This window comes from Salvelinus alpinus, chromosome 21 (genome assembly GCF_045679555.1).
Source record: "Salvelinus alpinus chromosome 21, SLU_Salpinus.1, whole genome shotgun sequence".
In the NCBI taxonomy this organism is placed as follows: domain Eukaryota; kingdom Metazoa; phylum Chordata; class Actinopteri; order Salmoniformes; family Salmonidae; genus Salvelinus; species Salvelinus alpinus.
Genome location: NC_092106.1, coordinates 18824000 through 18836861, shown reverse-complemented (window position 1 = coordinate 18836861; position 12862 = coordinate 18824000). Strand labels below are relative to the sequence as shown.

General features: G+C 40.9%; 1 protein-coding gene across 4 annotated transcripts; it reads left to right on the top strand.

Annotated features, from left to right (window-relative positions):
• The first annotated feature begins 2742 nt into the window (after positions 1-2742).
• Positions 2743-12656, top strand: LOC139547963 (T-box transcription factor TBX2b-like). 4 transcript variants are annotated; one of them, XM_071357207.1, is made up of 7 exons: positions 2743-3609; positions 4708-4975; positions 6384-6530; positions 8074-8150; positions 8452-8639; positions 9449-10056; positions 10959-12656. In XM_071357207.1, exons 1-7 carry the CDS (start codon positions 3251-3253, stop codon positions 11391-11393), a joined length of 2082 nt encoding a protein of 693 aa, XP_071213308.1. In that variant the 5' UTR covers positions 2743-3250; the 3' UTR covers positions 11394-12656. The 4 variants fall into 4 exon arrangements, with proteins under 4 accessions (XP_071213308.1, XP_071213309.1, XP_071213307.1 ...); XM_071357208.1 differs by having other exon boundaries at positions 2800-3609; positions 4708-4984; positions 8470-8639; XM_071357206.1 differs by having other exon boundaries at positions 3119-3609; positions 8470-8639.
• Positions 12657-12862: the final 206 nt, after the last annotated feature.

Here is a 12862-nt window from a genome sequence, read left to right as displayed (position 1 = left end):
TCTACAGGGTTTCAACAATTTCCCATTATTCTGATTATATTGTTCATACTAGAAATGAAATAATCCCAATTTACCTGATTCCTTTAAGTTAGGCCACATTATAAAGATTCCAATTAAATTATGCAGAATAATTGATTCAGTTCAAGCCTGATAAACCCGTGATCACAAAATGTATTGACAACTAGGCCTAATTAAATGCACTACAATTTTGAGCACGACTGGTGTGATAAGAAGTCTATAAAACCATTTACAGAATGTCTCTCAGATAAAAATGCTATTGGAAGAAAAATTAGTTTTGGAATAAATATCAAATCGTTTTATCTTACTGCACATTGCATAGTGACGTCAATCAGGTTTTAAAAGGGTAGGTCTGCAAAAACAAGTGATCTATGTTCCAAAAAAGATTCCACTGTCTCTAGTTTCTTTAGAATGTACAAGTATAAAACAACGTCCTGGATTTTGCTGGGATTTTCATGTTCAGATATAAGTAACATGTGTCTCACCTCATACCACCAAGGCTCATTCTACAGGGTGTTTTCTATTTATTTGTTATTAGTGGTACATTCCTAATCAGATGATATGAATAAGATAGTAAGATATCCGTATAACCTTGATGCACTAGAACAGACCACAAAAACAACACCAAAAGCTATTGCACCTTATACCATGTCAAAGGTGTGAAACTCTAAAAAGTATCCTACTTTTACGTATAGATTACATTTAATTTCATTCCGGGTTTTTTCAAATCTAACGTAAATCCTTCAAGCTCTCAACATGCACTTGGAAAGGAATGTGTTATATTCTATTGACACTAATGCCAATGGAGCTGTGGGAACACTGATAGGGAAGAAATGTAGACCTACACAAAACACCGACTCGGTCTGCGATAGAAGGTAAATCGGAAATGTGTGGTTTGTATCTGACGAACTCACTCGGAAGGATTATGAGTTTTTGTTTCAGTTTTTATGTCGAAGTGACGATGTTCTGGATTGAGCTAGAGCGGAACCGGATCTACCAGTCTGCGTCAGATAAACTTCTGGGCAGACTGTTCCGTGTATCCAAATTCTCACATTTTGATGCAAAGTAAAAATCCCTCCGAAAGAGCATTCTCAGACCAAAAACTCCAGACATAAGCCGCAGCTTTGGCGTAGATAGCGAGGGGGATTGGAGGGCGCTCGCTGCTGGTTGGATTTTAGGGTAAATATGAAGTGACAAGTGTCTGCTCTTATTGTGGTGCGTCAGCCGACTGGCGCCAAACGGCTCTTTAACCAACGGAATTCAAGTTAATCAAGCCAAGGGTCCACAGAATGGATTTCTTAAAGGTACAACACAACAGTACCAAGACCAAGTTTTTGATCGGGTCGCCTTAGGTTGCAATGGTCTCAAGTTTGTTATGTACTGTATGGGGTTTGACACATACCAACAAACTGTTCAGGCGAGTCAGGACGCTGTTGTGCGGTCACGCTCAGAGGAGAGACTGCCCTCATGATAATCTTTTATTATAAATCATCTCATTGCTGTTTCAGTTTATGCTGAAGATGAGAGCGAAGAAGGTCATATTAGCATAAAAGGAATAGTCTACGTCTATACAGTACAGTATAGGAGAGCTAACGATAGGCTACGTCAGGCTATTCCTTGTATTATTATTTTCACTATTTAGGCTATAAGGCAATCAAATAAAGTGAATGTACAATTAATCACTTTGCGTAGGTCATAACGTGAGTATGAATAATTTATTCTACCTCAAACCAAGTGAAGAGGACATAGATAGGCTACACATCAGAAGAAACAACATATTTAGTTTCTCTAAGGCTATAAGCAAGCACTCACCGCGTTCTATCTGTCGATTTTGCCCTCGAAATTCATTCATTTGTTTTCTTTTCTTCTTGCCTCGACGCAGCATCTGTCTCTGCGCTTTTCGAATGACCCGGGGCAGTTTTTAAAGTGGCAATGTCCGGTTTATTAATCGCTGTCCTTGCTGTGAATCGTTCACAAAACAGCAGCGAGTCACGGAAATGGACAGACATGAAATATAATCACTAAATCGAGTCCGATAGCCCACCATTCAGGTACGGGTGGCTGTGGACTCTCTTACCGTCTCAGCATAGTCTGTGTAAGTATATCATTAAGCACAACCAGTGAGGGAACAAACTGTATGCTATTATGGCCAAACCACGATCAACACTTCAACAGATAAAACTGCACGCGGATTTCTAAACAAACGAAACCAGATATAATGGCTATGAGGTAAAAATGTAACCTAAACTGACAACATAATCTTCACACGAAATGGAACCACAACGAATCTATTTGGAATCTTCGTTTTCCTGAGCTAAATTCATACTTTAAAAAATCTATCACCGGTATAGCCTACTAACTTGATTTAGCCTACCTCTAGGCTATAATGAAAGCGACCAAAGAGCAATAAACGTAGGCTATCTATTCGGGTATTGTTTCTGGGCTGGAGTTATGCACCTCGTCGAAAGTATAAAGCTCAAGCCGACCGAGGTGATGCCTCCACCCGCCAAGAATTGAGGGCTGACCCGGTGTTTGGCTTGGAGATAGGGGTGGGATTTCCCGAGCTTTCCTGTCATTGGTTAATATTTTATTCCGTTGACATGTTTTCTTACTGCTAATGCTTCCGACACCTTGTTGTCCACCCCCCTCTCTTAGAGCCTGGCTGGAGCTGTCAAAACCACGCCTATAGAGGCCCACAATTGGTCCAGAAAGCGTAAAATCGGCAATCAAAGGGGCTTGGTTCATTAGTGTTGGGATCGAGGCAGGAAGGACATGTGAGATAGTCACAGTTCTACAGCGAACAGGGCAAGATCTAACCATTTCAACTCCGTGTCCGTGTGGAATGATTGCTCTAGCCTTCCGAGAGACACATCTTATTTTTATCAAAGCGATTGGTGGGGAGAAAGAAGGAAACCCCGATTCTGCTCTCAAAGCGTCGCTGCTTCTTTATCTTTGACTAATATTGTTACTGCACTTCGTGGAGGTACCAGCAACGGGAGTTTACGTGTAGTATAGGCTAGTTCCTATCAATTCATTTTTTTCAGATAATAACCATCTATAACGCGTCTATTCATAGGCTAGCTATCTGGCACCGTATTCGAAATTACTTCTGTATACTTCTTAAAGAAATAAGACTGAAATAAATTATTCTGGAAACGGACCTACTATTTTTGCCCAGGGGGGAGAATATCACTGTATATCATCATTTCACTTCGATATTTTGGATGCACCGATGAGAGATCCAGTTTTCACAGGGACTGCCATGGCTTATCACCCTTTCCACGCTCACCGGCCGACCGACTTCTCCATGTCAGCTTTCCTAGCGGCTGCGCAGCCCTCCTTCTTCCCGACGCTCACTCTGCAACACGGGGCTCTCACTAAGCCCATGTCGGACCATCTCGTCGGAGCCGCGGAGGCAGGGCTCCACCCGGCTCTCAGCCACCACCATCAGGCGGCTCATCTCCGCAGCTTGAAGAGCCTGGAGCCCGAGGAAGAGGTGGAGGACGACCCTAAAGTCACACTGGAGGCCAAGGATCTATGGGACCAGTTTCACAAAATAGGAACAGAGATGGTTATTACCAAATCTGGAAGGTGAGAGTGCGCTCTGACAATTATTGCCAGCGAAGCTGACTACAGCGTCATGGTTATTCTCTGTCCATCAGTGGCGATTTTAGCGTGTATATCTTGGTGGGACAAACATTGTCCATACTGTATAGGCTTTGTGTTCAGATGTGCATTGTGTTCAGATTTATTCTGTAACGCTACAACAAGATTATGGCGAAAGCAAAGAGGGTACGAAAGAAGTAGCTACATTTAGGATTATAGGTAATAGTCCAGGCCCTGCTAGGCTAGACTGGCTCGATGTGATTGTGTTTTTCATTGTATTCTATTGCATGTTCTTTAATTTATAAGCCTAGTTTATCATCGAAATAAGTTAATTATTATTAGTTATACAATCAGAGTTTTCTTTATCATTGTGACCTGACTTGATAGCATTTTATTTAGTTTCGATGGTACGATTATAATGAAGTTATTATCAAGTTTGGAGCGTCTTTGACAGTAAAGGATATTTGACTAATTTTGAAAATGTAGAATTTAGTTTAGGCTAGTAGTCTTGCCAGAGAGGAAAAAAACTCCCCTGGCTTTAGTCAGTAAAACGAGAATAGCATATGGATCAAACTGCATTCTGTCATGACAGTTGAGCTTCTGGATTTTGTAAACAGACTGTCAGACTTGAAAAAAGAGGATTGTGATTTAACCTGATAGTGTCATATCATAAATATATTTCACTCGGCTGATTGCAGACGAATTTCTAAATATTATAATTAACAATAGAAAATAAATACAAAGTACTTTTAAGTAGGCTATTAGGACCTACACCTGATTCGTTTCATTTCCTACAACTATCATGGTATTTGCAAAGTTGCATGTACATAATTCGATGGAATGCTTTTATTATGAATGACAGTTCTGTCAATGAATATTACTTTATAATTTGCCTCGATCGATGATTTGGTGTTGCATTTTCCTGGACACGAAGGAGAGAGAGAGAGAGAGCAAGTCGCCTATTGACGTGTTATTACAATGTTATTGCCAGATTCATGGGTCTTGTCTGACAACATTAAATGTCATATTTGCATGAATAATCCTACATGGAGTTAATTCCACGCATATTTGTCTGTCTTCCAGGAGAATGTTTCCTCCGTTTAAAGTCAGAATAAATGGTCTTGATAAAAAAGCCAAGTATATTCTATTGATGGATATAGTCGCTGCCGACGACTGCCGCTACAAGTTCCACAATTCTCGCTGGATGGTAGCGGGGAAGGCCGACCCGGAGATGCCCAAAAGAATGTACATTCACCCGGATAGCCCGGCTACGGGAGAGCAGTGGATGGCCAAGCCGGTTGCTTTTCATAAACTGAAGCTGACCAACAATATCTCGGACAAGCATGGATTTGTAAGTACTGTATGTTGACTTTTATTTACATTTAAACACGCAATTGTATTTCTGATGGATAATAATAAATTACACACATTTTATAGACAATATGTTTTAGGTTTGGTGTAACACAATGTATTTAAAGACAGATACTGTTGGATGTTTTGAGCGAGATATTTCTATAGTTCTTGAATATTCTCATTCTATTTGCAACATGATTTTAGTAGGCCTAACGTATTTCCACTGTATTTTTCCCAATAGATGGCTTAGTATTGCCAGGCTGTTGCGAGGACATTGTTCAACTCAATGTCCACAGGCCTCTTTCCAAGTATGATCTCCCAAAATGTCTAAAGCTTCATAAAAGTAACCTATAAATCTAATATCATGCTCTTGTTGGTAGAAATAGTAATGTAACGCAATTACACATTTATAAAACTGAGTTGTACACGATTGTGGAAGAGGATTGTATTCATGATTCAAGTATTAGATTTGCTATTTTTAAAAAGCCTCATATAAACGAAGAGGAAGTTCGTGAGAATTGGGGATTATGAACTTCAGAAATCAGGTCAAGGAGACCGGGCAGAGGGGAAATCGGTTTGGATAGGGCGAGTCTCTGTGGCGTCCTTTCGGTTTGATAGCTTTACTCCGATCTAGCCTCACTGTCTTGAGCCAGCTTGAGCAGCGTGGAATAAAAACAGTGTATGGATGTAGCCTGTACTCGAACTGGAAGGCCGTGCCTATTCGTGTTTCGCCGTCGGTCCCTGAAGTGCTTTTTGTAGCCTACTGTAAAAAATTATCCGCGGAGAAGAGGGAAATTATGGATGCCACAAAAAGTAGACTATATAGAGAGAAGCTGCAGCGTGTGTTCAATGCTCCTATGTGCAAACAAACCGACTGTAAACAAATTGAACATTTACATGCCAGACGCATCCAGACGTTTTTGCAAAATGTTGCAGACAGTGTTTTGATAGATGTAGGCCATAGGCTATCCAAAGTTTACCTTTAATTATCCAGCCACTGTGTATAGGCCTACTTATTGTTGTAATTAATGAATGTATAGAATATACATGTTATAAATGTTATCAGATACCCAGTAGGTTGGCCAGCAGATATGACAATGCAAACATTACATTAACTGTTTATCTTAAATATTGTTTTGTATCTCGATCTGGGTTGACCACAGGTGTGTTCTCTTGCATTCTGAGAATACACACTAGACCCAATTCTAAATAAGACCTGCTCACTGTTATAAATAATAATGATACTAGGCCCAGTAATAATTAGTATAAGAAATAATAATACCATATTTTAATCTACTTTTATAGTGTGGGCCTACTTATGGGCTTACGAGTTATTTTGAGATAGGCATATCATCAGATGGTCTCGATGAAATGCTAATAATTCATTTTTTCCCATATTTCCACAGACGATTCTTAATTCCATGCACAAATACCAGCCCAGGTTTCATATCGTGAGGGCCAACGACATCCTGAAGCTCCCATACAGCACGTTCAGGACATACGTGTTCCCGGAGACAGACTTCATCGCTGTCACAGCTTATCAAAACGACAAGGTAAGCAATGTAATACAGTAGCACATACAATACTATACAATACTGTACAATACAGTGGAATTTAACATAGGCTACACTAATGTTCGAGACCATGAAATAACCTCGCCATAAAAGGTTGTGCCTATATTCAGACAAATGCCACGATTTCGTATCAGCAAAGGGTTAAACTGAGGTTCAATTTTGATTTTGTTTTGTTTGTTTGTATGCTGTGAAAAATTGGCTCATTTGTGGAATTAGATGGCCTCACTCGTTTGTTTAACCTTGTTGCATTTAATGATCTTTGTTTGCGAACGTTAAAGGAATACTTTTTACAGTGAAACCGTTGCTGCAGGGTTTTTAATCTGTAGGACTAAATGCACCTGCTCAATCAAACCGCATGTTGGTCATCATTGTCAAATGTTATGGTTAACCTTACGTAACCAGTTTAGCCTGCAATTGCAGCATATATTTGACTAGTAAAATAAGTATTTGAAAAGATTGGCTATTGCTGTTGTCTTTCCGTCTATGGGCTATGGACGATATGCTGCTGGCTACAATTCCATTCAAATCTAATTAGATGGCGCTTCTTTGGACACTGACACCATTTGGTTAAAGACTGATTTCCCCATGGTTATTCAGGGTGTCAGTAATTCCTAAGTTTGATGGTGAGTATTTATTTTAGTTGCAGTGTAAAATTATCTAGCTCCCTGCGCCCCTCTCCTCTTCCCCTCCATGAGTCTAATTGGCGTCCGTGTCAGAGGTGGTCTTGTTGCTATCGTAAAGTTTATGGCAAAGAGTCACAATCGATTAGAAGGCACTAGCCTCGTCAGTTTGTCCGCGAACTACACAGTCTCAGAGGCTGCCTGCGCAATCAAAGCGTGACAGATGGGGAACTGTGACTCCCTGATTGGTCGATTCATGAATTCCTCAAGAGTTCCATACACGGTGAGGAGGGGGGAAACACCGGCCTCTCAAACAGGACAAACCCCGTATCGAAACATTTAGGCCAAGCAGCGTGTACAGCGGTTCCAGTGACAGGGTTGGCTTTAAAGCCCATGCAGTATTTTTTTCCATACATGCCTTGCATGAAGCAACCCCCACTCAGCTCTCCCCCTCTCCCCCTCTCTCACTCTCTCACTCTCTTCGAAAAGAATGGATGGAGAAACACTGTATGTTTCTCATGGGGCTCGTGAGAATAACGCCTCGTCATTAAACCCCTATTAATAATGCAACATCTATCGGGGCTTTCTTTCATCTGAGTGTGTTCTGTTCGGTGTGTTTAACGGGACACTATGTATGTGGGAGAACTATATCAGACTAAATCAAGTGGAGAAAAACACGTGACCCTATATATAGGTCAAGACATTATTCGGCCTACCATATGCCTAACTGGACCTATATGCCCATAGGCCGAGTTATGGGCCTAATACTACTACTAGTACTACTAATAACAACAATAATGAATTGTAACGTCTATGGTTAGGCCTATGTGTCATTGTTTTTCTCGTTTATCTTGTGTACACCCTGCACTGCCTAATAGATTTTCTCTACCTCCTGTCTACAGATAACACAACTGAAGATTGATAATAACCCTTTTGCCAAAGGATTCAGAGACACTGGAAATGGAAGGAGAGAGAAAAGGTAAGCATAGGTTATGTCCATTCACCCATCACACTGTGTAGTCTAGCCTAGTTCTATAGAAATTATATTATCATAATACGATAATATGCATAGGTCCTATGTTATGCATGTTTCAACAATGCCCCAACGTTATTCCTTCATCTTTTTATTAGTTAACAAAATAAAAATGACAAAATGCATGCTATTCTCAATTCTGATGTAGGCTTATCATTGAATGTAGGTCGGCCTAATGCTTGCATCATGTCATGTTAATGGTGTATGGATGCCTTACTTGAATACATGTACCCACTATTATTAAAAGGGAACCGTTCAACTCTAGGAAACAGTTGACCCTTCCCTCCCTGCGGATGTATGAAGACCAATGCAAAGCAGACCGAGACGGGGGCGACTCTGATGCCTCCTCTAGCGAACCAACAACTGGCCGAGAAAGTGCGCACTCCCCAACCGGACCTGGATCCAGCCCGCTTAGGTTCAGTCGAATCAGCCGAGGTAAATTATATTCAACCTAAATCTCAGTTCGTTTGATAGGCTTAAACATAATAGTGCAATTGTGTCCAATGGCATTTAGACTTATGGTGGCTGAACTATGTAGGCTATAGGCCAAATCCTCTAGTAATTTAGCCTATTTGAGAGAATAGGCTTTAGGCCTATACCCAATAGTGTACGGTTTGTGAAACTTCATTTCATTTATTATGTCAAAGTATTAGATTTGTGCAACACAAAAAGCAATTTACCAAGAACACACAGAGTAATAGTACATTTTCTAATTACAAAATGTACTTTGATCGTTTTCAGCAGCTCATGTTCTTTAGATTTACAGTGTTCTTTCGTGACAGGCTATTTGTTCAACTCACTTATTATTGAAATATTAAATAACAGTTGTAATGCATAGACTTAATCAGTCTATTTGACCATCGAAAAACACTAACTTTTGACTGCTCAACTTTCGAGTCATAACTGAAGTCTATTTACTCTTGGGTAAAAATACAACACAAAAGCCACATGTCAATGCTCGGAGTAAGCCTCTTGGGCTGACATGTAGGAAGGAAACGGTTAGACAGGGCATGTTAACACTAAATCATGACTGTACACTTAAAATAATCACTTACACAGTGCGTGTGTGTGTGCTTGTGAATGTTGTAACCACTGCCGTTTCAACTGCTATTTTACTTTCCATTATTAATCATATATTTGTATTTATTTAAGTCTGAGCATGGCATGGAATTTTGTCAGTTATTTTACATTTATGCCCACCAACATACAGCTAATTCTGACTACAACTTTTTTTTTTATAACAGATGATAAAACCTGTACTGACAGTGAGCAAGAACTTGATCATCAGGACGATCGTTGTACCGCATCGAACAGCCCTGGACCCGAGCCGCCCTCTCCCTTCAGCCCGAGGTGCGAGGACCGGGTGAAGGATAAGCCGAGTCTGGACAAGAAAGACGACTATCCGTGCTCAAGGAAGCCGAGTGACTCCCTATTCAGGAACCTTGAGAAAGGAGACAAAACGGAGAACAGGCACAGGAAAGACACTACAGATTCGTCAAAAAAGAACACCACAGACAGCGGCGGGATAAGCGCAAGCAAGGAAAGTTTCTCCCCGCTCATGGTTCAAACAGAGAGCCCATCACACTTTAGCGCGAGCCACCTGCAGAGTCTGGCCCTGTCTGGCTTGCACAGCCAGCAGTTTTTTAATCCCATGAACGCCGGACAAATGCTATTTCACCCTGGACAGTTCGCTATGGGCCCAGGAGCGTTTTCTGCCATGAGCATGGGACATCTATTGGCGTCGGTATCTGGAGCAAGTGGTATGGAAAACGGCAGCCTCTCCGCCCAGGGCACGGGGGGCACCCCGAACCCTTTCCCCTTCCATCTGTCGCAGCACATGCTCGCCTCTCAGGTAAGGGAGACTTTAATTCTACACAGCAACAAATTGTTTGTTTGAACTCGGAGATCACTTATAGGCCATTATGCTCGTTTGACTTTAGGCCTAGAATAGGCTTTGACCAATAAAATAAAATAAAATCGTATTGGTCACATACACATGGTTAGCAGATGTTATTGCGAGTATAGCGAAATGATTGTACAAGTAATCTAACAATTCCACAACAACTACCCAGAAGACACAAATCTAAGTTAAGGCACGAGTCTTACAAGTATGTCCAAACTTAGTGCCAAAAGTCCACTGTAGACGCTATGCTTTGTACCATTTAACTGGCCAGATTCAGCAGGCTCTATTCTGGGCAGAACTCAATGTCTCAGTATGTTGGGTTATCAGGTCACTGCCACTAGGCCTAGGGAAGCTTGGGTCTCTTGAACGCTTATCATAGTGAGGACGCATGCTGGCAGAATAGCGACAAAAAAGGTATAGGCCTATATATATTATTATTACCATTATTTTGAACAACAGTTTTGTTAATTGTGTTTCAAAGCCGAAATGAACATGCTTTAGAAGAGCACCCATAAATCAACCACTCAGGAAATGTGTGGGTGCAAAAACGCAAGGCCTTGCTTTTATTTACCCCCCTTTGGATTGGGAATAAGCGTTCTCCTTTTTAGCCTCCAATGCGTATAGCCTTCATTATTCTTAGGGGTTCATTAACATCGGAGAAGATGACTTCCTTGTAGGTTTAATTATTGAAGTGAACTAGCTATTCAGGCCGTGCATAATTTGGTCGTTGAGCGGGTTCCCCAAGGTTCAATAGGACTAGTCATTTGAGTAGGCTACATCGTGGTCTGAATATATCACTATCACCAACACGGTCCCAGTACTAACTGCCATTTTCTCCTGTCTGATTTCAGGGCATTCCCATGCCGACCTTTGGAGGCCTGTTCCCATACCCATACAACTACATGGCTGCTGCTGCAGCCGCGGCCTCCGCCATGCCCGCCAGCACTACAGCCAGCTCGCTCTCGAGGAATCCCTTCCTCACCAGCTCCCGCCCTCGGCTCCGGTTTAATCCTTACCAGATCCCGGTGTCTATGGCCCAGAGCACAAGTCTACTCACCACCGGCCTGCCAGGCGGCCTAAACCCCGGCTCCGAATCCTCCAAATCGGGCAGCAGGGAGACGAGTCCCGTGCCTGATATCCACAACAACAAAGCGGGGTCGAGTCATAGGACCAGCTCTCCCAAATCGATGAAGGACTCTATCAATGAGCTCCAAAACATCCAGAGACTAGTGAGCGGCCTGGAGAGCCAGAGAGAGACGTATCCCCCCAGAGACTCCCCTAACTGATCTCACTAATGGAATAATATATTCCACCACGACTTGGCTTGAAAATCAGAGGACTTTATTAAACATTTTGTACAGCACATTACGCGAGGAAATGGCAATACAGTACCGGCCTACCTTTTCTCGCGCCTGGACGGAGCAAGGAAGCAGGGAATGAAGGAGAGAGAACCCGCGTCATCACTTACTGTTACTGTGTGGGGTACGCTTTCAATATTGTAGGAAATTGAAGCATCGAAATAATATGAAAACCAAAAGTGGGCACTGAATTTTTAGGCTGCTGGCTAAAACTTGAGTACACAAAGAGGATACCATACCACAAGGAGGAAAACTTACTAAGAACATTCTTCATGTAGAACATATTGATGTTAAAAGGACAGTGGAAACGTCGTGGCATTGTTTTTAGGGACTGAAGAAAGAAAGAACTTTATCGAACTATAATCAATAGACGTGCTTTTGATTTATGATGAGAGCACTGCAACAGCATAAGTACTGAATGAACATGGGTGAGCAACCTGTAGAATGACAGGAAAACAAGCTACATCCAAAAGGTTTTCAAAACATAGGCTATTTCAAAAGGGACGGATAAAATAAACATTCCGTTAAAAATAATTGATAGAAGAAAGCTTAGGCCTATCATTTTTGCCAGAAAAAATGTTTGAACTATTTATGTAATTAAAATTAATTATGTAAATAAGCTATAAAGGAATCCAATAATATGCAATTGGTATTAATTTATTCAAAACTGTACATTGGTGTGTATATAATATTTAGAGTTTAACTCATTGCTTTTTATTCTTTTTTATTTTACATGAACGTATAGGCCTTCTGTAAATGAAAGGTATTTAGCGCTTGTTGGTTTGAACCAAAACGTCTTTACATGTAGTGCATAGGCATAGCTGATTATCTGCCTGTGACACGTGAAGGAAACAAACATGTGTGCCATGTTTATCTGCAATCTCTGTCTGCAAAAACTAATATCAGAAAAGAGAGAGAGAGATAGAAAGAGAGAGGGAGAGATAGATAGAGGGAGAGATAGAAAGAGAGAGGGAGAGATAGAAAGAGAGAGGGAGAGATAGAAAGAGAGAGGGAGAGATAGATAGAGAGAGAAAGCTGCCTATTTGTCACATTACCTGACTATTATCTGCAGGAGAGGCAGAGATATAGAAAAACCTCAGGTCATTTCACTCCAACACAGGAGAGGATGATAACATGTATCTTTAAATGGGGCACAATGCATATCTATATATAAATATATTTAATTTGAAAGCGTATCTCGTTTATGTTGGTTGTCCGGGTAAATTCACTTTTTTGTTGAATTATCTCAAAATTTCAATTAAAAAAAACAATGTGTTAAAAAGTTTTGTTCACTCATATTTTGTATCTACTGGATACAGTTAAAGTACGTTTGAAATTCTTAAAAGTAATAATAATCATTTAAATGAATGATTAATAATGTATATAGGCTACCTATT

What these genes read in the sequence shown, in the direction of transcription:
- LOC139547963 (XM_071357205.1), top strand. Translation starts at nt 3,251, where the DNA reads ATGAGAGATCCAGTTTTCACAGGGACTGCCATGGCTTATCACCCTTTC. An exon ending in GTTATTACCAAATCTGGAAG is followed by an intron (nt 3,610 to 4,707) that starts GTGAGAGTGCGC and finishes TCTGTCTTCCAG; the next exon opens with GAGAATGTTTCCTCCGTTTA. An exon ending in CAGCTTATCAAAACGACAAG is followed by an intron (nt 6,531 to 8,073) that starts GTAAGCAATGTA and finishes TCCTGTCTACAG; the next exon opens with ATAACACAACTGAAGATTGA.